Source organism: Ipomoea nil, unplaced genomic scaffold (genome assembly GCF_001879475.1).
Source record: "Ipomoea nil cultivar Tokyo-kokei standard unplaced genomic scaffold, Asagao_1.1 scaffold0642, whole genome shotgun sequence".
NCBI classification, from domain to species: Eukaryota; Viridiplantae; Streptophyta; class Magnoliopsida; order Solanales; family Convolvulaceae; genus Ipomoea; species Ipomoea nil.
The window spans coordinates 5,026,660-5,052,002 of NW_017617070.1; the positions used below are offsets into that span (position 1 = coordinate 5,026,660).

The 25,343-nt window shown below is 37.6% G+C and overlaps 1 protein-coding gene and 1 long non-coding RNA gene across 3 annotated transcripts; both read right to left on the reverse strand.

The window, feature by feature from the left end:
* Positions 1–1,234: 1,234 nt before the first annotated feature.
* Positions 1,235–24,322, reverse strand: LOC109174563. 2 transcript variants are annotated; one of them, XM_019323781.1, is made up of 16 exons: positions 23,924–24,322; positions 23,525–23,609; positions 22,437–22,476; positions 22,094–22,342; positions 21,368–21,467; positions 21,108–21,182; positions 16,933–17,031; positions 7,164–7,280; positions 6,949–7,064; positions 6,374–6,473; positions 5,545–5,891; positions 3,661–5,383; positions 3,357–3,494; positions 2,673–3,243; positions 2,464–2,624; positions 1,235–1,726 (listed from the first exon to the last, which is right to left on the reverse strand). In XM_019323781.1, the coding sequence occupies exons 1-15, from the start codon at positions 24,053–24,055 to the stop codon at positions 2,518–2,520; spliced, it is 3,999 nt and encodes a 1,332-aa protein (XP_019179326.1). In that variant the 5' UTR covers positions 24,056–24,322; the 3' UTR covers positions 1,235–1,726; positions 2,464–2,517. The 2 variants fall into 2 exon arrangements, with proteins under 2 accessions (XP_019179326.1, XP_019179325.1); XM_019323780.1 differs by lacking the exons at positions 22,094–22,342; positions 22,437–22,476; positions 23,525–23,609; positions 23,924–24,322 and having other exon boundaries at positions 1,235–1,536; positions 1,617–1,726; positions 21,368–21,487.
* On the reverse strand, positions 11,144–11,939 carry LOC109174568. Its single transcript, XR_002053112.1, has 2 exons — positions 11,855–11,939; positions 11,144–11,618 (listed from the first exon to the last, which is right to left on the reverse strand). It is a non-coding gene; the product is annotated as an uncharacterized LOC109174568 (long non-coding RNA).
* Positions 24,323–25,343: the final 1,021 nt, after the last annotated feature.

The window sequence follows — 25,343 nt, forward strand, 5'->3', positions numbered from 1 at the left end:
AAAACCACCTTCAATATCCATACACTATATATGCTAGCATAAATTTTCTAGTGATTTATGTGAATCATGGTATAGTGAGTGGTCCACATGGATGAACCACCCTTTGCATATCCTAGAGAGAGGGAAAGATTATGCCGTGCATGGGAATTGGTGCCGAGTCTTTCACTCCAAGCCACCCTTGCTTCAATCATAACAACCATGATTTGTGGACAACAAAAGTGGATTTTTGTATATATGACTAGTGTGGCTTTATGTTATTTTGGATATAGTTTCTGTTTGTAAGATGATGATGATGATGATGATTTGTTATAACTTACATTATTAACTAGTACAAATGCCATTGACTTCTTTATGTTCTGTATGCACTAAATAGTGTCAATTTTAAAGGTGTGTAGTGAGATTTTACAGTATGTTGCTGTCATAATTGTTTAGGTTTTACAGATCTTCAATATATAATTTTTAGATTTTTGTGGCCCTGTTCGGGTAAATAAATAAGGGCCCTACCAAAATTAAAATCTTTAAAACTAATAACGTAATTTTATTATCTAAATATATAACAAAAAAAAAATTATCCGTGCATCGCACGCACATTGCACGCGCACTGCACGGATAATTGGGCAATTATTTGCTCTAATTAGTCTGACTATGGTACATGTTTAAATATGTTTCTATATAGTTAGAGCTTACTTAGACATTTCATGATCTAACAAAAAGATGAAGAGCAATAGCATATAGGACAAAACCAATAACTAACCTTTCCTATGAGATGGATGATGTATTCAATCACAATCGAAATTGCAACCAAAACAAAACACACCACTGCGACCGCCCAAGTCGACGTTTCCTCCAGCGATTTTCCTCCTCCACCACCCGCCATCTTTTTATGTATATATCAAAATAGATTGGAATTACCACATAAAATGTTAGAATGGAAAGAGTGCTTGAAATTGTGGAGAAGATGATTTAATTTAGTGCGAAAGGGAATTGAAAGAATGTTGATGAGTGAACGTTTTGTTGGTGCATATGACAAGGTCTTATCAAAATGGGGAGAGTTATATAGTATAAGTAGGATACTAATTAAAGCTAAGGGAGAATGGAAAAGTAAAAATGTGAAGTTCCTTCCAACTATTGACAGGAATATCCAAAATCCGAAATAATATATATTATTTTTATTATTTTGATGTTGCCATAATTTTATTTTATATGTTATATATATCATCAACAATGCTACACACAAAATTTCAAAATGAAAATATATTTAAATATCAAAATTATTTACAACAAAAAATAGTGTCATGTCACTATTACCATACACCAAAAGAATCATGAAAACATAAACTACTTAATCTTTCATTAGAAGGGACTATGTGTCTTCATTTATTAGAGAGATGGAGCATTCCTGCTGCTGCATATTTTGAGACCCGAAGCTTGATAACAAACTGTCAGGTGTCCACAAGGGCAAAACTTGCATGATTTTATTACCTGATATGTGCCAATTCTCAATGGCACCTTGAGAACTCAGCATCACTAAGTTGGCTGAAGAAATCAAACCATTCTTGCCTAAAAACCAATTCTCAAGAGTTTAAGCAAAAAGTAGCTTTGAGAATCACTAGTACCTGATGGTGGTTGGGTTCAGCCTTGTTTTCTGGCAATCAAAGGCAGAGAGTTCAAACTCGATCTCGCACTTCGGTTGACTCTTTTCTTTGCTTTTGCGTCCATGTTGCATCTGCATAGTTTACAAATTAAACAGATTATTCAGTCCAAAATCCCCGAAACACTTCCATTTACACAAGATTTGCACAAGTCAGTCATTCATAATGACTAACCACATAATATCAAGTTCACTCCTTCAAACATTCACACATATAATACTTGTCTCATTCAATTCTCAGTGAACATCCCTGTTTAAATGCAAATATTTAGGACAAAGGACAGTAGCAACTGAACAATTATAATGCCCGCGTAACTGGTAGGCATGGGTTGGATTTAAAACCATTGCCATCACTACTCCACTGCTGTTAAGACCAAATTCATTTAATTGCCGTGCATCAAGTATAAATTAATTGTCATTTCAACTAAAGCCTAGTGACATACGATTGGAATTAACAAACCAACAAATTTCCAGGGAAGAGATTGTGCAACCACTTTCAGAAGGCTCTAAACCTCATGATTGTCTATTTGTCCTCGTAATAAACAAAAATAATATAGTAAGAGAACAAGGAGACGTTTGATGCATCACATACAGGCAAGGCCAACATGTAAAGTCAGTTCTTTCTTGAAAGCAGATGTCAAAGAGAACTTGTTAAAAGGTCAAAAGGTAGGGGAAAGAGGTGACAGATAGGGGTTCGGGGATAAAAGAATGAAAACCCAACTGCAACTACATCTGAAGCATATGATAAGGAAGAATGATACATGCTGCAATGACACCAAATATACAGACACAAAACTGCATCAACTGCTTACCTCAATGCCCATAGACAATCTTGCAGATAAAGGCAAACCAGTCACTGGAGGCTGTTAAGAAAATTCAATCATTGGAAGCTCATCTGGAACCGCATTTCCCATGTTATCTGGCAACTGGTGTTCATTCTCAGCTGCAGATGAGATATCCTTGGATGTTGATGGGATGTCTTCTCCAGTTAAAGTTGGATCTGAAGCACCCACCAATGATGAGACTGTGACTTGATTATCTGAAGTTTTATTGTTTGGTTGTGCCAAATCTGGTGTGCTTGGTTCAGGGGAAACTTCAGCCCCCAAGTCTGATGGTTGCGGAGCACTAGGTTGTGCTTGTGCAGTATCATGTTCGGCAGGTGGAGCAGTTGATGCTGATACAGCTGGAGTATCTGGTTCTGGTGTAACAGAAGGTGCCACTTCTGACTTAGATGGAATACCTGATTCTGATACTGTTGCAGTCCCATTTTCTGCAGAAGATGTTGCATTTGGTTGTGAAGTTTTAGATCCTTCTATAATATGCTTGCCAGGTTGTTGTAACATGCCCTGCTTGCCAGGAGGAGCCTTTGTTTGACCAGGATTTGGGCCATAGAGAGACGCCATTCCTGGGGGTAAAATTTCAATTGGGTGTTTTTTTGCTGCATCTACCAAACTTGTGAGCTTTGGTTCCTGAAGAGAGGCAAGAAATGCAGATGTGGCATCAGTTTTAATTGATGCAGTATGCTCCATTTCCTTCTGCAGCGTTGTATTCCAAGCTTGAACCAATGTCCTCAATGAAGGTCGCCCATGAGCCTGAGGACAATGAGACCAATCATATTCAAGCACTATCTAATGGATCTGGGCGATTAGTACACACTACATTCTGAGGATAAGCTAATAAAAACACTATAGTAAGATTACTATACATGAGCGTGAAGCACAGCCTCAGCAAGCATCCCTGTTTCCTGCCATGCTTTCTCCATGAGTAAATTGTCTCCCAAAAGTGCAGCTGCAAATGCTGCTTCTCTCCCAGATCCAACTGGTATTAAGTTATTCACCATATTCTGCAAACGTTAATCTACCATTAACAGGAGCATAAGAAGAAAAAAAATCATACAAGGTCTTGCATATCATCTAACATATTAAATTATTTTCATTTATAACTTGTATCCCATAAACAAAACAAAAGTACGTTATGAAATGAAATCAAAAAGAAAATATGTTGCATACACTGAGCCGTGCCAACTCCCCATGATTTGCAAGCCTCAAGGCAACTCCGTTTAACTCCTGACCTTGCAAAGCTCCCTTCACTGAACCTGCAGCTGCTAATCTTTTAAGAGCTTCACGAGCAACGTCAACTTGCCCTGTAGCATCTGCAGCATCAATAAGATTCATAAACTCCTTAGCAAATTTAACTACTCCTTGAACGGCTTCCACAACATTTTTCTTCTTTTCTGTCAGGTTCATTATATCATTGAGATCCAAACTAAGAGCCTCATGACCTATATCCCTGCTGTTGCTCATTGTTAAAAGACACTGCAGCGCTCTTCTCAAATCATTACTCTGCATGGCCAGATCAAACTCTAACCGTTTAGATATTCCAGGCAAGTGAAGTGCCTCCATTGCATAACCCATCCCAAGCATAAAGTGTGCCAAGTCATCATGATGCTCCCTGCCAAGTCGACTTGCCCACTTTACAGCACTTACAGCATCTCCATAAGCTGCAAGACAGCGGCAACGAATGCCAGGATGGCTAAGGGATATTGCATGAGCACACATATATCTATCTACTAGCCATAGTACACCATCCCTAACACCCACTATAAGAAGAGGTCCAACTGGTCTTCTTTCCTCTGCTGGGAAACGAGTGACAGCCACTGCAATCCCACCACCACCAATTGCAACCTCACTAACTCTCCTCTCTTCCATCTCTTTAGGTATGCATGTGTCATCAGTCTCAGCCTTAGATAGTTTAGGCAAGGTCAAAAATGGAGGCAAGTGGGGTTCATGCTGAAAGGAAGCTAATCGAACAACTTGTAGCATAGGAGGTCTCAACTTTATCCTCTCTTGAGGAGCATTTTGCTGACTGTCTATTGTTATCAATGCTAACTCCCCATGTTCTGCAACAGCTCTTGCCTGTGCTTCCTTTTGTCGCATTTCCTCTTTTCTGCGTTTTGTTTCTATGTCAACCAATGCAACACCAGCATCCACAAAAATGCACTCAATTGTAGTTGGAGTAGCAACAAATAACTGCCTTCGTTGCCATGCAGCCCCAGTAGCATAAGGAATAGCTACATCTCCCAAGTATCTAAACTGAGGACGCAGGGAAGCAATGGCAATATATTCAGGATAAGCAAATGCACAATACTCAACTGTTTGGTCCCATGCAGTCCATTCAGGTTGAGGAAGAACAGCACCCACTGGCTGAAATGTTTCCCAGCTGTATAACTGAAAGTTATGTGCTAAAGCTTTTTGAGAAGCAATACTGCTCTCAAAAGCGCTAAATGAAGAAACAGAGCTAGCTCCATAACCTGACAAGGGCATAGTTGAGATGGAACGAACCCTCCAAGATGTTCGATAGGCAACACCAAGTAGTGCACCCCCCTGCAAACCAATTGCTGGCTCACTCCTAGAGCCCACAGACCTCATTAACACCTTTGAGGTTCCATCATCAAGCAAGATACGAACTTGAACAGTGGCAGATGAAGCAGCAGAAGCAGCCTCTGCTGCAGCAGCTTGTGCTGCAGCAGCTGCGGCTTCCTTTGCCTTTCTAGATGAACCACCTTTTGGAATAATAGGCATTCTTGGAAATAGAGCAGATTCCAACAAGGCAAATCTATCCCGACAAGTATCCCATACCAAAAGCCTAGCGCTGCCAGAATCAACTACTGACCAACCACTAACCTTGTAAATTGTGAAGTAAGGAATATCTGGCCATACAATTGCAAGAGACCTGCATGATTTGTAGAGCAAGATAACTCGGAGGAGTCAAGGTCACTAATAAAGTGAAAATTAGTGAATGAATGCCCTAAAAATATGGAGAGCAAATAGTGAAGATAGAGATGATACAAAAGATGTAGTAGCAACTTAATTTTAAGTTGAACAATCACTTACTTTCCTGAATTGCTTACAGAAAGAACTGAGTACGAATCATGCGGAACTGGAGTAGTAATTTTTTTTTTGGTTTGCTTAACAAGGAGTTGCTCAGGGGTCCTTCCTGTATTACTTGGGAGGCCATTATTCCCAATGGCTGGATTAGCAGTGTTAGACAACTGAAATTTAAGCAGCTTGAGTCCCCTTTCAACTACATAAATAGCTGTATGTTCATGGCCTCCTATTGGTGTTGGCAGTGGTGCCACCGATGGAAGTGCCAGGGCATCAAATTCACACAAAATGATGCCTACATTGGTTCCAGTAGCAACAAGATGTGGCTGTAAGGGATGTGTAACCATGCAGTAAACCTAGGACAGCAAAGGAAAGAGCATTCTAATAGATGATTGATATAAGCTTATGAAAAAGGAAACAGAAATGCTCTTCAAATAGTTTTAACATCACCAACAATGATTTTTATCATGTGGAGAAGCGAAAGTTATTTTTGTGCAAATAACACTTAGAAATTTTTGGAAGAATGCAAGGTTTTGAAAAATGATTTCACCCACCTCTATGAGATTTTAGCTTTAAAGGAAAGAAGATGGGCTTCCTGCTTTTGACACAGCAAGATTATTTGAAGAATACTTTTTCCAACCATTAAACCTCACTCATGAAATAAGAAATAGAACACACATTTTTCTGAACTCCTTTGAACACAAGATACATAGTTCAGAACATCATATCTGCTATAACCACAAGCATTCATATAGCAAGTTTGTTTGTTTCTTTCTATTTTTTTGTTAGCACCACATAAACAAGTTAGGAAAACTTAGATCAGGGATAAGCTACTTACTTTGAGCTTTTTCTGTGAAGGAAGTAGTTGTAGAGCAACTAGTGAGGAAAGTTCGCACAATGGCCTGGTAAGAGCTGAATAAATGGGGTGTTCAATAGCCCTGCAAAAGTCTCAACAAAATTTAATGTTTTCTTCTATTGAAACTTGAAAGGAAAAAAATCCTCAAGGAGATGTTTTTGGAACTACAGCCAAATGTTCACAGAAACTCATCCCTTCCTTTAGAGAACTCAGAAATACTAAGGCTCAGTCTGGATAAACAGCTTAAATAAATATATTTACGACAACAGCTTTCCAATAAGTTCCATGATATAAGTTTAAAACAGCTTAAACAGATTTGGCATTCAACTGGCTTATAAAAAAAAAAAAAAAAAAAAAAAAAAGCTGTTTTGAGCTTATTTCTATAATAAGATAAAAACACATTTCAAAAAGTTACAGGCTCTTTTCATAAGTTAACACAATAAAATTAAGTTCTTATAGCAGTAGATAAGCCTGAATAAGTTGAAAATAAGCTCTCATCTATGGTGTCCAATTTAGTTATGCTAATGCAAGTAGGATCAAGCGGGAAATATGCATACCAAATATGGGAATCCTTAACACATATCAAGATATCAAGGTTTGGAGCCCGAGGATGGCACCAAGACTGGACACTATTGCAAGCCAATTTTGAAACCGGTTTTATTCTGCGCAATTCCTAGAAATAAAGTAGCTAGGTTGGGGTAGAGGAAACTGATGGTATACAAATACATTTATATAACACAGCGCTTTTGAATAAAGCAATGCGATGCAGTACCTTAAACGAAACGGTATCCCAAATTGCTAATGTTTTATCAGCACCTATCGTAATTAGCCAGGGGGTTCTACCAATCCCTCTAGAAAGCTCCACAGCAGTAACACCACCATCATGTGCCTTGAAAGTAAGGGGCATTTAAAATGGATTTAAAATTAGTCCACTGTGTCATAAGACATTAAGAAAAGCTGTGTCAACAGATTAGATTCCAATCTCTCTTTAAATTGTCACTTATAATATAAAAACCAGAAGAAAAAATAAATAAATAATAAGAAGAAGAAAGAAAGAAAGAAAGAAAGGGTTGAGATAGTTGCATGTGGAAATAACGCATTAGAATACCTCTCCAAATACAATAGTTTCACCACTTAAATGAACGTAACTCCAATACTTGGTTCCATCTTGCCTACCAATTAGTCATTTACTATCACACATCACAAATCCCGCTTCTAAAATAACCACCAAGAAATAGTAAAATAAGGTGACAACCAGATGGCAATATTCTAGTAAAAACATGCAAGTGAGAATAAAATGCATAGGGAAATTAACTAGTGTTTTGAATTGTAAATAAACTGATTGAATAGATTGTGGATCACCTAATCTTAGGGATAGAATAACATGATTGTAGGGATATGATGGCATGATTACTAGTATAGGATTATGTTTTACGACTTATAACATGAATATATATCACTGTATTCTTTCATCTTATATGAAGTAAGACATATTCTTTTTACACTGCATACATGGTATCAGTGTCAGTTTGTCTTTGAAATTTTTATTTCCGGTCTTTTTTATTTTTTGTCTTCTGTTCATAGTAGGCTTGGGTTTTTGGTTTTTTAGATCTACTGTCACCACAACCCAACCAAGGAGGAGCATCGGCATCCGACAACCTTCCTTGAAAAATTCTGTGGCCAGAATCATTGTGCATGACCCACACCGCCACACACTCCTATGCACGTCTTTGCCGGTTCTTCACACGCCGACACGTGAGCCTTCATCAGTGACCTGAAAAACTTTTGGTTGCCTGAGTCCGTACAACACTTTTTTGGGCTCGATTTGGACAGTTTCTTCTCTGGTGTTAGTCCCCTTTGTCCGTCAGACTCATCTCAAGTTCTCTTGCTTTTGTTTTGAGATTCTGGCTGGGTTTTTTTTATTTGCTCTTGAATGGCTGAGGGTAAGTCTTTTATAGTCTCCGATGTGGTTCAATCACGTCAAAATTTACGAACTATTAGTTTGTTAAGAGTCCCACATTTTGATAAAATAAGAGAGAACATGTGGGTATATAAGGCCATGGTTAAACTAGCTAATTGGTTGGATTCAATCTTTTAGTGTGGTTACGTAGTATAGATAAAGATGACCATAGAATTGATGAGGAACCTAAAAATGAGAACACTAAGAAAACTTGGTTGAGAGAGGATGAGCCAAATTGTTTTTACTGTAGAAAACTAAAATGGAAGAAGTTGTGGATACTAACCTCGTTTCCCTGTTTCTCTGTTTATTCTGTGTATTCTTTGACTGCTTACAACTCAGATATATATACTATAACAATGGACAGTTTCACAGACTTTTCACCTCCTAGCCTATTTATTGTTATGCCTTTCATCTTCTATAACTGCTTATTTCTAACACTCCCCCTCAAGCTGGAGCATAGATATTAAGCATGCCCAGCTTGTTACAAATATATTCAACCCTGTCCCTACTGAGCCCTTTAGTGAACAAATCAGCTAGTTGATCGCCACTACGAACATAAGCCATAGAAATTAAGCCTTGTTGAATCTTTTCACGCACAAAATGACAATCTACCTCAATATGCTTGGTACGCTCATGGAACACTGGATTATTTGAAATGTGTATAGCCGCTTGATTATCACACCACAAACGTATAGGCTTTACCACTTCCACACCAACTTCCTTCAACATATTGTGCACCCAAGTTATCTCACATGTCACATGAGCCATTGCCCTATACTCAGATTCCGCACTGGACCGAGCCACAACAGTTTGTTTCTTGCTTTTCCAAGAAACCAAATTACCTCCCACGAACACACAATATCCTGTTGTAGACTTCCTGTCGCTCAACGAACCTGCCCAATCAGCATCTGAAAAAGCCTCAATTCTCATATGTCCATGATCAGCATATAGAATGCCTTTACCGGGCGCATTCTTGAGATACTTTACAATTCGAACTGCTGCTTCCCAATGAGCTCGTGTAGGTGCTTGCATGAATTGACTTACCACGCTGACTGGAAAAGCAATGTCTGGACGCGTAATGGTGAGATAGTTCAACTTTCCCACCAACTTCCTATATCTTTCTGGAGAGTCAAAAGCCTCCCCCTCACCAGCCACAAGTCTAACGCCCTGCTCCATAGGGGTCTCGCATGGTTTTGATCCCAACAGCCCAGTATCATCAAGCAAATCTAACACATATTTCCTTTGGGAAAGAAATATTCCTCTCCGAGAGCGAGCAACTTCAATCCCTAGAAAATACTTCAATACTCCCAAATCTTTCGTGTGAAACTTTTCTTTGAGAAAAGATTTAAGAGCTTCAATTCCCACTGCATCACTACCTGTGATTACTATATCATCAACATAAACAATCAAGAAAATGCACCCAACATTAGTGTGCTTGAAAAAGACAGTATGATCACACATACTCCTTTGCATACCAAACTCAATAATCACGCTACTAAACCTCCCAAACCAAGCTCGTGGTGATTGCTTCAAGCCATATAGAGACTTCTTCAATTTACACACTCTCCCAGACTCCCCCTGAGCAACAAACCCAGGAGGTTGCTCCATGTAGACTTCCTCATCCAACTTACCATGCAAAAAGGCATTTTTGACATCTAGCTGATACAGAGGCCAATGTTTAGACGCAGCTAAGGAAATAAAAATACGTACTGAAGCGATCTTAGCGACAGGGGAGAATGTTTCTGTATAATCAACACCATAAGTCTGTGTATATCCCTTTGCCACTAAACGAGCTTTAAGTCTAGCCACAGACCCATCAGGATTCATTTTCACAACATAAACCCATTTGCAACCAACTGCCGTCTTACCAGCCGGGAGGGGTACCAAATCCCAAGTATGATTGTCTTCAAGAGCAACCATCTCTTCCTCCATTGCGTGTCTCCATCCATCATGAGCTATTGCTTGACTCAAAGTGTTTGGAACTGACACAGAATCTAAACGTGATACGAAGGTGCGAGATGATAGTGGCAAATGATCATAAGACACAAGAGAGGAAATAGGGTTTTGACAACGACGTTTACCTTTACGAAGGGCAATGGGAAGATCCAGGTCATTTGACGAAGATTCTGGTAAGGGGGAAGTATCCACTTGCGGTTCAGGCGGTGCCACTGCATCTCTCGGCCGTCGAGTATAAACCTGTGTAATGGGGGGCCTAGAAACAGACTCGACTGGTATGGTAATAGTATACGTAAGGAAATCATTATCTGGAGTAGACCCATACCCAGACGATCCCACATCCCCAGAGAACACCATGTTTTCAAAGAAGGTAACATCAGCTGACACTAAATACCGCCCCAAGTTAGGTGAATAACACCTATAACCCTTTTGAGTACGCGAGTACCCCAGGAATATACACTTAAGTGATTTAGGATCAAGTTTCCTGCGTTGAGGACGAACATCCTGGACAAAACAAGTGCATCCAAATATTTTTGGTGGGAGATGAAAGAGAGGTTCTGTTAGATACACCAAAAAATAAGGAATTTGTCCTTTAAGGACAGATGAAGGCATCCTGTTGATCAAAAAACACGCAGTATGAACAGCATCAGACCAAAAAACCTTAGGCACCTTCATCTGAAACAAAAGTGCCCGAGCGACTTCTAACACATGACGGTTCTTTCTTTCTGCCACTCCATTTTGCTGAGGGGTATACGCACACGAGGACTGATGAACCATACCATTTTGGCTCATATAAGTGGAAAAAGGTTTAGAGAAATACTCTTGTGCATTGTCACTTCGCACACACTTAATACTTTTATTAAACTGGGTTTTGATCTCAGCACAAAAATTACAAAAAATTGTAAACAACTCATCTCTAGATTTCATAAGATATAACCACGTACACCTAGAGAAGTCGTCTACAAATGTTACGAAATATCTAAACCCGTTCGTCCCTGTGACATGACAAGGACCCCAGACATCAGAATGAACAAGATCAAATATAGATTGCACTCTGTTATTGACACGAGGAGGATAGGAACCCCGACAATGCTTAGCAAACTCACACGACTCACACTGCAAAGTAGACAATGACTCTAAACCAGGAAACAACTTCTTTAGGATCGACAGTGATGGATGACCATACTGACAGTGTAGTTGAAGAGGAGAGGTATCACTCAACATGGCCTTGGACGGAGATACAGACTGTTCCAAAACATATAGTCCTCCGATTTCCTTCCCCTTACCAATAATCTTCTTCGTCAAAAGATCCTGAAATAAACAATAACCCGGAAAAAAGGAGACAAAACAATTCAAAGTCCGTGTGATTTGGCTAATGGAAAGCAAATTAAAGGGAAACTTTGGAAGATATAATATAGATGACAAAGGTAATGAGGAGGTTGCAACAGCACTGCCTCGACCTAAAACTGGAACAGATGACCCATCTGCCAGAGTAACCATGGCCCCAGGGTTTGATGAAGAATATGAGGAAAAAATTTTAGAATTACCTGTCATATGGTCACTAGCTCCGGAGTCAATGACCCATTGTGTAGATGAAGAAGACACACATGCAACAGGATTACCTGTTTGGACAAAGGTGGCAGAAGAAGTCGGTTGATTGGATGGAAACTGGGGTGGAGACTGCACAAGAGAAGACCCCTTCAGTTGATTGAATACTGCTAACTCCTCATTTGTCATAACCACCATATGTCCTTCAGGCCCAGAGGTTGTGTTAGCAAATCTTTGCTGTCTTGGTGGTTTAGGACATTGATTCTTGAAATGTCCTGGTTCTCCACAATTGAAACATACCCTTGGTCCTCCACGACCTCCTCCGCGGCCCCTTCCTCCACGTCCTCGATGACGACCACCTCCACCGTGACTATTGTACCCTTCATTAGTATACCTCCCTTGCGACACAAACGTACTTCCTTCGTTATTGCTGCCTTGTGATATAAAAACGTTCTTCTCGGGGGGTTCATCAGTACTTACTGATGCATTCTGTATCTGGGAGAATACTTGATCCAATGATCCTAACTCTTTGTTTCCCAACAATTGTGACCTAAGAACCTCATACTCTTTGTCAAGTCCAGAAATCCAGCTAAAGGCAATTAATTGATCACGTTGAGCTTTCATTGTTTTTACATCAGTTGTAATAGGCATCGCAGTACATAAAGCTTCACTTAAACTTTTGAAATCATAATAGTAATCTCGTAGATCTCGACCCTTTTGATTAGGACGATAAACATCCTGGGACAACTGATACAGTTTCCTCAAATTACTTGACCCACTAAACCATTCAGACACTAGATCCCACACTGCTTTAACCGTGGTACAATGTTGCATTGATAAGATCACTTTCCTATCAATACAATTAATTACCCGCGATAACAAAGCTTTATCATCTGCCTCCCACTCCTTATTATCTGGAGGGCAATCTGTATCTAAATGGTCACCTTTACCCATTCCATCCAAATTAATTTTGACCAAAAATTTCCATTCAGCAAAATTAGACCCATCAGCAGCCAGAACTACATCAATTAATTTAGACGGAGTAGACACAACAGTAATATTTTTGTTTTCTGCCATATTATATACGTGCCCAGTAAAAAAAAACACAGCAATACTCCAAATTAAAGCTGGATATGAAATTACCGCAGTACTGAACCACAATACTGAACTTCCATTATCCAATATTCAACAACACTCCAGAAGGCACAAAGAAAGGCACACACTACTCCAAAAGGCAAAAACAAACAATATTACCGCACAGCAGGTTTGTCTTCTCTCTCGCGAACGATATGAAGTTGCTCGAAACCTCTTTCTCTCCACTCATACGGACTCTACACTTCACGGCGAGCCCACCGGTGTATTCGCCGTCGAAGATGGTCGCCGGAAAACTCCTTCACGCGCCGGCGCGTGAGTCGGCGAGCAGTCTGTGACGGCGGCGCGTGGCTGCTCCGGTGACGTCGCGACTCGAGCTCCGGCGTCGTCCTCCCGTTCCGAGCAAAGCCCACTACTTCACTCTCACCGGCTCTGATACCATGTAGAAAACTAAAATGGAAGAAGTTGTGGATACTAACCTCGTTTCCCTGTTTCTCTGTTTATTCTGTGTATTCTTTGACTGCTTACAACTCAGATATATATACTATAACAATGGACAGTTTCACAGACTTTTCACCTCCTAGCCTATTTATTGTTATGCCTTTCATCTTCTATAACTGCTTATTTCTAACATTTACAAATTCGGAATTTTATTGATAATGATGTGATCAATTTAGTCCGTCATTGTGAAACTTTTAAAGAGTTAATGAAATATTTCTAGTTTTTGTATTTTGGAAAAAGAAATGTTACTCATATGTACAATGTTTACAAAGCTCTTTACCGGGCTGAGAAGTAAGATAAGTCACTCATCACTTACTTCATGAAATTTAAGAAAACATATGAGGAACTAAATCAATTAATGCACTTTAGTAATGATATAAATTTTCAACAAAAGCAACAAGAACAAATGGTTGTCATGAGTTTTTTCGTAGGACTTCTAGCTAAATATCTTAGGTTTTGACTAGTCCTGAAATACCTTCATTACAAGATACTTCTTCTCAAGTATTACGCAGAAAACTCTCAATCTATTCAATTGAGTAGTGATCTTGTAAGTAAAAATTCTTTGTCTTGACTCTGGAAGACAAACCGTCAATGGTAATGGTAGAGACCCTCAAGGGAAAAACTCAAGCGGAATTGTTTTTCATGACTGTAGGAAATTGTAGAACAAGAATTGAGGGATTCAGTATGCTAGTGTTGCTTCCACCAATGACGTGTCTACCTAGTCTATTATAATCTCTGCAAATAAGTTTGCTAAGTTCTCCCAATATCAAGAGACACTAAAGTCTTCAAATATTCCTATCACAACAGTTGCCGATTCAGGTAACCCACACACCGGCCTTTTTTCTTCCACTTCCAAATAGGCTATTGACTTGGGTGTCACAGACCATATAACAAGTAACTGTAGCTTATTCTCAACTTTTACAGCCCATAATTCTAGTCTTCTTGTCACTCTTACTGATGGGTCTGTTTCACAGACACTTGGGCTTGGCTCTATTGCACCAACTCCTTCAATTCCCTTGTCATATGTTCTAGGTTTACCTAATTTGTCCTTTAATTTGATCTCTGTCAACAAGCTTACTCGTGCTCTCAATTGTTGTCACATTCTTTACCAGCTATTATTTGTTTTAGGATATTATGACGAAGAAGATTATTGGTACATGAGTCCAGTGGCCTTGGCCTCTACATCATTGACATCGACAAGCCAAAATCTGTTGCACGTTTAGTTGTTGTTTCTCCTTTTGAAACCCATTGTTGCTTAGGTACCTTTGTTGAAGTTGTGTCCTCAGTTTCAAAATGTGCCCTTCAGTTCTTCAAGTTTATTCTTGTAGACCAAGGCTTCCTAAGTTAACCCCCATTATACGATTCATACCTGAGCCCATACCTACCCCCGTGTCCTGAACCAATTTCTTCGACATTAGATCAAGTCTCCAATGATGATATTCCAATTTCTCTTCACAAAGGTAAACACAAGTGCAGTTGTCTTGTTTCTTCCTTTGTCACTTATAATAATCTGCCACCATCATCTTGTTCTTTTGTTCTTTTATTGCATCCATTGACTCTGCCTCTCTCCCTAAAATAGTGAAAGAAGCCATGTCCCATCATGGATGGTACAATGCTATGATAGAAGAAATGAATGCTTTAGACTAGAATGGTAATTGGAATTTGGTAAGCTTACTTGTAGGGAAGAAACCTATTGGCTACAATGGGCATTTGCCATCACATCTGGTGGATCTTTTGCTCGATTGAAGGCTCGCCTTATAGTGCAAGGATATGCTCAAACTTAAGGGGTAGATTATTTTGACACCTTTGCCTTGTTGCTAAGTTCACATCTATTCGATTGCTTATTTTAAGGACAACTATCTATGGCCTTTGCATGAACTTGAAATCAAGAATGCCTTTCTACATGGAGATCTTCAAGAGGAAGTGTACATGGAGCAACCCTCTAGATTTGTTGCTCAGGGGAAGTATGGGAAGGTATGCCAACTTTCCAAATCTCTGTATGGTTTAAAACAAAGTGCTCGAGCTTAGTTTGGAAAATTTAGTCAAGCAACAGAGCAGTTTGAAATGGCAAAAAGGAAAATCTGACCACTCTCTGTTTTATAAGTGATCTAAAATAGGTATTGTCTTGCTATAGTGGTCTATGTAGATGACATTGTCATCACAAGAAGTGATACCAAAGGTATACAGCCCTCAAGTCATTTCTTCATACTCAATTTATCACAAAAGACATAGGGATGCTAAAATATTTCCTGGGTATAGAAGTCACAAGAAATAAGAAAGGGATATTACTATCCCAGCAAAAGCATGTGCTTGATCTGTTGACTAAAACATGAAACTTGAGAGTTAAACCATGTAATGCTCCCATGATTCTCAATATACAGCTCACAAAATAAGGGGAATTGTTTGAGGATCTGAAAAGGTATAGAAGACTTGGGAAGCTAAACTATTTAACAATAATTCATTTGGATATTACATATCCTGTTAGCCACGTCGATACATGTCATCCCCAACAAATGATCATTGGGCTACTATGGAACAAATTCTTTATTATCTAAAAGGAGCTCCTGGACAAGGAATCCTATATAGAAATCATAGGCATACAAAAACTGAGTGTTTTACAAATGCTGATTGGCAGGGTCTAAGGAAGATTGAAGGATTTACAACTGGAAATGGTGTCTTCTTTGGTGGGAATCTAGTTTCATGGAAGAGTAAGAAGCAAAACGTTGTATCATGATCAAGTGTAAAGTCAAAATACAGGGCTACGACACAATATGCATGTGAGGTAATATGGGTATATCATCTTTTGTGTGAAGCAAGTTTCAAAACTCCTATTCCTGCAAAATTATAGTATGATAATCAAGCCGCACTTCATATTGCATCCAATCCTATCTTTCATGAACGAACCAAGAATATTGAAGTTGCAATGAGGCTTGACATCTACAAGATTTGTGATGACTGGAGAGTAACTTAGAAACCTTTACACAACAACCTTAACGGTACTTAGGTTAATTATTTATGTAACAAGTTGGACATGATTAACATCTATGCTCCAACTTGGAGGGGAGTGTTATGAATTGTTAATAAACTGATTGCATAGATTGTAGATCACTTACTCTTAGAGATATAAAAACATGATTGCAGGGATAGGATGTCATCAGTACTGGGATAAGATTATAATCCTTCCTTTTCAGAGACTTTTAGCATGTATATACCAATATATTTTTTTCATCTTATGTGAAGTAAGACATATTCTCACACTCTTTACAACTACAAAAGCAAGATTAGAATTGGAGCGGAAGGGGACTTTCAAGAACACAAACTTTCCCCCCTGCCCTGGTTGCTTAACCACTGAAGGAGAAGAAAAAGAAAAAACGCTTTCACCTCTTTATACTTTAGAGCCAAGAATAAATTAATTAATTAATCACCCAAATATTTCACATATAAAACTAAAAGCAAAATAAACAATGAAAAATAAGAAGATTACTTTTAAACCCAGCTTAGGCACAAGTTCTCGATGATGGTGAGCATGGTCTGCATTCCAAAATATGAGCAACCCATCACTACCACCAGAAACCAAAAGCCCCTACATGCAAGAAAATGGAGCAGGACAAATCAAGCTTAATACACACAGAAGTAGTTCTCATGACTCTACCAAAATTAATAACAAAACTGAAAAATGCACTTTACAATTCACAATACTAATAAATAACATAGGTCCATGAGCAAACACTATCAAACGGGAGTTCAAATATTTGTGGAAGCCCAACGGAGTTACTTGAAGGTCCTAGAGCAACAAAACATGTTCTAGAAGTAGAGAGCTAAGGAGTTTTGGTTGAGAGAGGTTGATATTAATTCTTGTTTCTTCCATAATTCTTTTAAGAAGAAGGAGAAACAACAGAATTACCAAAAGCTTCTAGACACAAATAGGAATTGGGTGGAAAAAAGTACGGCTTTAAACTCTCGCATGCATAATTACTTCCAGAAGCTTTTTAATTCTGCACATGGAGATGTAGCCTCTATTTTGAATTGTATTGAGGAAAGGATATCCCATTTGCAAAATATACAACTTATCTGGGTTGTGACACTAGGTCTAATGGGTTTAGCCCAGGATTTTATCAACATTTTTGGGACATAGTATGGTGCATATGTAATTCATTTTTGTAAGCAATTTGTTCAAGAGGGGAAATTGCCTGATGGGTAGAATAAAACTCAAATTGTATTAATTCTAAAAATATCCAACCCAGAATCTGTGAATGACTTGCATCCGATTTCCTTATGTAATGTCCTCTAAAAAAATTTGGGGAAGGTTCTTGCAAACCAAATAAAACCTCTGCTTGGCAATCTTATCTCCCAATAAAAAGTGTGTTTGTTTTGGAAACACGGACTACATATAATATTATGATTGCTTTTGAGATTAATCATTATTTGAAGAGAAAGATACAAGGAAAGGTGGGTTATATTGCATTAAAACTTGACTTGAGGAAGGCCTATAGAATAGGGGTTGTTGAAGCATTATGAAGAAAATGGGGTTTTGTGAAAAGTGGCTAAATCTTGTCTGGGAGTGTCTTTCTACTATAGATTACCACATTCTTATTGATGGTGCTTAATAGCATATATATAATATAATATATAAACATAAATGTGCAGTACAACTATCAGCTTAGGCTTTTAGTTGAGATAGAGCACATGCTTCAATTTAGTATCAAGCGAACCCATACCAAAGGTCAGGGGTTCGAATCTCTATGTCACCCGATAAAAATATATTCTTTTGGATAGACTATCAATTATAGAAAATCAACCATCACTTAGTAGAAACATAGGTGAATCTGTCCAAGAAGAGAATGAAGAGTTCTTTTACAAAAAAAAAAAAAGGTGAAGTGAAAGGAAAGTATCTAGGTTTGCCTTCTCTGGTGGGAAAAAGAGGACAGAAATACTAAGCTTCATTAAATAGAGTGTTGGGAAGAATACAAAGCTGGAATCACAAACATCTTTCTAAGGCAAGAAGAGAGATACTTTTGAAGAATGTCATACAAGCTACCCTGACTTTTGCAATGATCGTGTTTTTCTCCCTCATGAGTTATGTATGAAGCTGAATATCGTGCTATGGCTCTTGCTACATGTGAGAACTCATATGGCTAAAGCACTTACTTCAAGAACCATGATATTATGATCTTACAAAAATGACAGTGATATGCGACAACCAAGCAACTCTACATATTGCGATGAATCCAGTCTTTCATGAACGAACCAAACACATTGAAATTGACTGTCACTTCATCAGGGAAAAGATTATGTTAGGTTGGATTACTACAAGCCATGTTAACTCTAGTGATCAATTGGCAGATATCCTTACCAAGTCACTCAGAGGTCCTAGAATAAAATATATTTGTAACAAACTCGATGCATATAACCTATATGCTCCAGCTTGAGGGGGAGTGTTGGAAAACAACATGTCTCTTCTATAAAAAGTCATGCCTTCTCAATTATGAATGAGCAAGGGATAGAATGGGACAAGGATATTATTGCAGATATCTTTGAAGAGAGAGACACAAAACTGATCTTGAATATACCACTAGGAGAAGTGAAACTAAAGACAAACTTTCTGGAGTGGGGAAGAGAATGGCAAATATTCTGTAAAAGCTGGCTGCTATAGACCCAAATTTCCAGTCCACAGAGGTGCCGGAATGGAATAAAATGTGGAATTTTAATATTCCCCCTAATGCTAAAAATTTCTTCTGGTAGGTTTGCATAAACTGTCTTCCAACAGCTGATCTCTTGTCAGTTAAACGTGTTCCCTGCCCAACTTTGTGTCAATTGTAGTCCTCTGGAAATAAGTCGAGCTTCCATGTGTTTGTGGAATGTAAAATAGCATAGGGTTGCTGGAATATGATAGGAAGAATAAAAATGAATAGCTTCATCTCCTTTCAAGAATGGATTGATCTAAACATCAGGAGTTTGAATGTCGAAAGCTTCTGCCGTCTCATAATGATATGTTACTATGTTAGAGTTTATGGGAGGCAAGGAACAACAAAATCTAGAATAACAAGAAAACCTCACAAAGAAATATACTTGATGGAGCTTTAAGTTTCCTTCAAAATTGGAGAGAAACAAGTTCAAGAAACAAACAAAGTCAGAATACCAGTCTGAATCAGGTTGAAAGGTGGGTTAAACCACCTGAAGGATGGCTTGAAGTGAGTATAGATGCCGCAATCAACAGGCCAGAACAGAATGGGGTTCGTCTTTATTCTGAGCAATGCGAACGGAGATTTTGTTGCAGCAAAGGGAGTTCCTTGGCAAGGAGAATTCCAACCAAAGGAAGCAGAAGCAGAAGCAGGGAGCATTCGTGAGGTTCTCAGCTAGCTGAATTAAACAATCTGCAAACCAAGTAGCCCATTTGATTGCTACGGTAGTGGGTTCTTTGTCAGATTGTATGGAATGGTTTTCCATTCCTTCTACTATGTTTCATGATGTTTTACACTTTGGTTTAATGAATTAAGTTCTTCTTCTTCAAAAATAAATAACATAAAATAATATTTTACACATAGATTAACTAAACTAAAAGGGTAAATTCATCCACTCATGATACCTTAATTAAAGCCTTTGATTAGAGTGACAATTGATGATTTATCGTTCATACCAAAACTACTGACTCCTTCCAACACTTAATAAAGAATGTTAGAGAGATTAATGTTATTTTTTAAAACTGAACTAATTAAATAAATTGCAAAGTTTCATTTTGTACAAAAGTTACAATATTCACACTAACCACACATCTAATTGCAACCATTAATAATTGATTTATGTTAAAACATCAAGAAAAAAAGTATAGAAACATACACATATAGATATTCTAATAAATAATTATTTTATTCAAATTAATTAAATAAATTGAGAGTTTCATTTTTTATAAAATAAAGTTGAATATTTTTAAAATCAAAATAGGTCATAACTTATCTTGGTTACTTTACCAGGTCAAAGAGCAAAATATTTAACCACTTTCACCACTCTATTAAGGGAGCCCCATCTAGTTAACAAATAAGAACTATTCAAGTCTACTAGTTTATATTTTGAAAAGTACAAAGGAAGGTAACAGACTTGTTAGGATCAGCAGCTCAATTAATTTACTCTTCCAATTTTCAAATATTTGATTTCTGCATTCTCTCTAATATGAGTAAAAGAAAGATAGTTTGAGAAATCTCATAACCAGAGAAATAATAGCACAACAAAAGCTGATCATATTAGCTGCTCTATGATTTCAAACTACTTGATTTCAAACACAAAAATTCCAGTCTATGAGCTCAAACTAGTATGATTTTAAACACACAAAACCTAACTTATCTGCTAAATGTTCTAGCCAGTTTTTACCCCCACCCACCCATAAAAAACAGCAGGACTATCACCAATGAACATTTCTTAGCTAACTGGCCAAGTCAAAGATCAGCACTTCTTAATGCCACTCACCTATTGGATATAAAAAGATACAAATTTAAATAAAAAATTAGACAAACTTATGCTAATTTTAAAATCCATTTTTTTTAAAAAAAATATTACAAAAAAAAAAAAAAAAAAAAAAAGGAGCTTCATTAAAAATTAAGGTTAGAGATACTTTCATGTATCAATATATGAAACTCCAAGGTTTGCCAAAAACCAAAACAGTACCTCGCCAGAAGCAGACAAGAAGGTCATCAGACAGGAAATTGCTCCTTTATGGCCTCCAGTGTATCTTCGAGCAAGCTGCAGATAGACAAAAGCAAAAAAGATAGAAATTTTTGACATATTATCCCTAGCTAAGAATTATATAGGCTACATCACATTATTTATTAAAAAAAAAGGTGGTGATAAACCAAAGATCTTGAAAATTGGAAAAAGAACAAATATTAGGAAAAGAAAAAAGCAAGAGATAGATGGAGAGTGGAGACCTTCCATGTTATCATTGAGAGGACTCTAATTCCACCATCTGATGAACCAAAAGCTACAAGAGGACCATCACCACCATTTGAACTGTAGAGGAATTCCATGCTGTGACAGTGTAAAGCAAAATAAAGAAAATAACTCATCAGTCACTCAAGGTCACCCAACTTTCCAAAGCCACAAATAAAAGAGAATATGGCAATCTGTGCAAATATCAGTGATCACTAGGATGACAAGGGAAATAATTCATCATGCACATGTAATCAAATAGGTTATAGCAGATAGTTTCCAGTTATCACATGCATATTACTGGGTGGAACTCCTGAAGTAATCCCAATGCCCACACATAGAATGACATAAATGATTACTTTCCTTTTGTTATAGAAAGCAAAAAGAAAAAAAAAAAAAATGTAGATCATCTTATTCAGTCTAATCAAAATAGATAAAGGGGAAAATACACAGATACATAACAATGCACCTAGAACCCTTCCATGATCAGTAATATTTTCTGGATAAAGTTGTTCATAACATACTTGCATGCTCCAATGTTTATTGGCTCAAACCATCCAAAAATCCCTAGCTTATCAGAGAGTGAATAAAAGGAAAGTCAAGTAAAGAGGCAGGAGGGATTGTCTATGTGATGAGAAAGCATTAGAAGTAACAAGCCCTCACTTTCAGAAGATTTTATACCATCTATGGTCTTATAACTTGAAGAAGGATAGATTAAAACTTGCCAGTGAAGTGATTTGCTGTCAAGGTCCTGCTTTGGTACATCACGGCCACGCATTGTCACCAAATCTAAAAAGATTGCTTTGTTCTCGCAACATATTACAAGAAAATGTCTTCCTTTTGCTGACGGTGAGGGTGCACTAAAAGCTGAAGTGACATTACTGGCAGCTGTTGGAGCTTCAGCAGCAGCAGAACGATTGCGCAAAAGTTGCCAATAACGTACATCATCATCATAAAATTTAACCTGCTTAACACTTGAACCATGCAAAAGAATGATGGGATTCAGGTTCAACAACATAGCAGCAGATGCTGCAAAACCCTTCAGGGACAGTCCAATGAATCCATTACCTCCCAGCCCGTATAGCTTCAGTTGGTTTCCCTCTATGCTCTGTCACACAAAGACATAGTAAGTAAAAATTACAAGTGATCTGCTCTTGAATAGGTAGATAGCAAGATCTTAATTTGAGAACAAAAAGCAAAAGTGCAATTCCCTAATTTGAAGGGCCGCTTAAATAAAGAGAGGCAGCAAGAAAGGTCTACAAGTCAACAATATATATTTCCCAAATTATATCTCAACATTATGAGCCCCATGACTTTTACCAGAATCTACACTACTCAAATAGAAAAACTACTCCACATATAGTACCCCAGAGTTTTTATGATAAAACTTCCTGACCCTCATCATTCCAGAACTTTATACCAAGAATCTGATCGAACCTGTTTAGGTGATAGGAGTTAGATTTTCCAGGTTCCACACAGCAATTTATACTCCAAATAGGATCCAAATACCAAGACCAGATAGTATTATTTTCCATCTTTTGAAGACCAAAAAAATTCTCCATACTTCTCTCTGAAACCTCTAACATATTTATTTTATGTTTGTATGATGGAATGGAATGGAATCAAAGTAGGACATCATTTCTAGAATTTGATTTCATTCAGATGTTTTATATGATGGAATGGAATTGAAAGCCATTGCTGCTTCCGTTCAGATTCTGAATTAGACACTTCATCCCACCATTGGATGGGCAGACGTACAAACAGAATAAAATGCCATTTTTTAGTTACATACTAAAATTACAGATTTTAGACCTCCTTTACAATTCTAATTTCTATATATCTCAGCAACATTTCAATCAACAAGTTTTGCAATGACAAATATCATTATTTCCATTAAAAGTAAAAACAATATTTAGGCGGTTGATAATGATTATTAGATGAAAGTACATGTAACTATATATACTATCTATACTATTGCTTCTACATGTACCATCATCTCCTCTAAAGATACCTAAAGTGAAGTTGGTATCTTATTAGAATATCAGCTCATCCGATAAATACAATAAAGTCAACATATTATCAACATACTTGAATTTAGAAATTTACAACAGTTGGCATAATATCTCCTGCTATAAGTCTATAGCACTATATCCTACCTGATTCACCCTCAGCCAGCTTCTCGAGCTTTGCCCCAACCAATCGCCTCTCATCAACACCACCAGCTTTCAGCTCATAAATCACCTAATGGCCAAAAACCAAATTAATAACAATCGATTATCGATATACAATGAACACAGTCACACATGGCTTCGGAATATGCATTGCGTATTTAGTTCAAACGTGATTCATTACAACATCAAATATTAATATTATATTTCAAACTCGACTAGTAACATTTCAGCTAGTACTGACATTCATTTCAAACAAGATTCTTCCGCCCAGGCTCCTCAGTTAGGTAACTCATGGTATGATGGTATAATTCGAGAATTGACAAAAATCTCAAAATCGTAGGGGGAAAAAAACCAATTTTAATTCAAAATCACAATTATACGAACCTGGCGGTGTTCCCAATTCCAAACGGATACGTGATCCGACACATCGGCCGTGACGAGCCAGGGATGCGTCGGGTGCACGTGAATCTTATTAATCTTTTCATTCGATGCCCGGAAAGCCCTTAACTTCAGCATTTTTATGTCCGGAAACACGAACGAAGAGGATGCTCCTCGATACTAACAGATTATGAGAAAAAATGAATCGTAATTTGGATATGCATGATAGAAATGGAGGATCATTTCAACAGGAGATTTCGGAGCTTTGCTTCTCCATAAACTCTGCTTTGTGTTGGGGCTCATAACAGATAATGTGAAGAAAATGGAGTTTTCTGTATAGAGAATCGGAATGGAGGATCATTTCAACAGCGTTGTCCGGAGTTTCAGTTCTCCACTGAGAGAGAGCATGGCATATGGGAGAGTTCAGTGGGATTACAGTTATGGCGGGGCGGGGACTTGAATACAATAAATAATTTACTCGGATAATTTCACCTGAACCCCTCAGGTTTGTTAAATTACACTCATACCACCTATGATTTCTTCGAACCCAATTCAACCAATAGCCTTTCCAGTGAAATATGGACTAGATGGCATGTAATGACACCTCTCCCAACAGATACTACAATGTAATAGAGTCAGTAGTATTCAAAAAAAAAAAAACTTATAAAATATTTTGGTTGGATATAGTTGCAATTCAATTACTGTATAATTCTTTGGTCATTCAAATTATCATGTTTGGTTATTCTTATTTTGTTGAATTGCAATTCAATGGAGAAAAGAAAGGAAAAAAGAAGGAAAAATATTTTTTTTTTATTCTGAATTATTATTAGTATATTTACTTTTTTTTTTTTTTTTTTTTTTTTTTTTTTAGAGTCATCCTACTACAATTGGATTAAGGAACAAACCATTCCCATATTTAGATGAGTTGATGACTGTTTGGGGAAATGATCATGCTTCAAGAATTGGTGCAGAAATCACAACTGATGTAGCAAAAGAACTAGACCAAAACGGAGACAATGATAATGATTTCCAAGTGGATTGGGAATTTGGAAAAGATGAAAGATTGGGTCAGAATGAGGCAAGAAATAATGTTGATAAGGCTGACTTATCTTCATGTCCCTCCACAAACACTGCCAATAAAAATAAATTAAAAAAAAAAAACATACTAGCAAGAAAAGATCAAGAAGTGATGATGACTTTAATGACTTCGTGGCAGAGATCCATGATTATGTAGGTGCATAAAAACATGTGACAACATATTTCCATAATGAATCTGAGAACAACACTAGGAAGATGAAGATTTTTGAAGACATAATGCAACTACCAGGATTTTCTACAGAAGAGGTCATGAATGTTGGTGAACATATTCTGAAAGATACACACAAGCTTGATACGTTCTTTGCTTTCTCAAAGGAGCTTAGGAGCC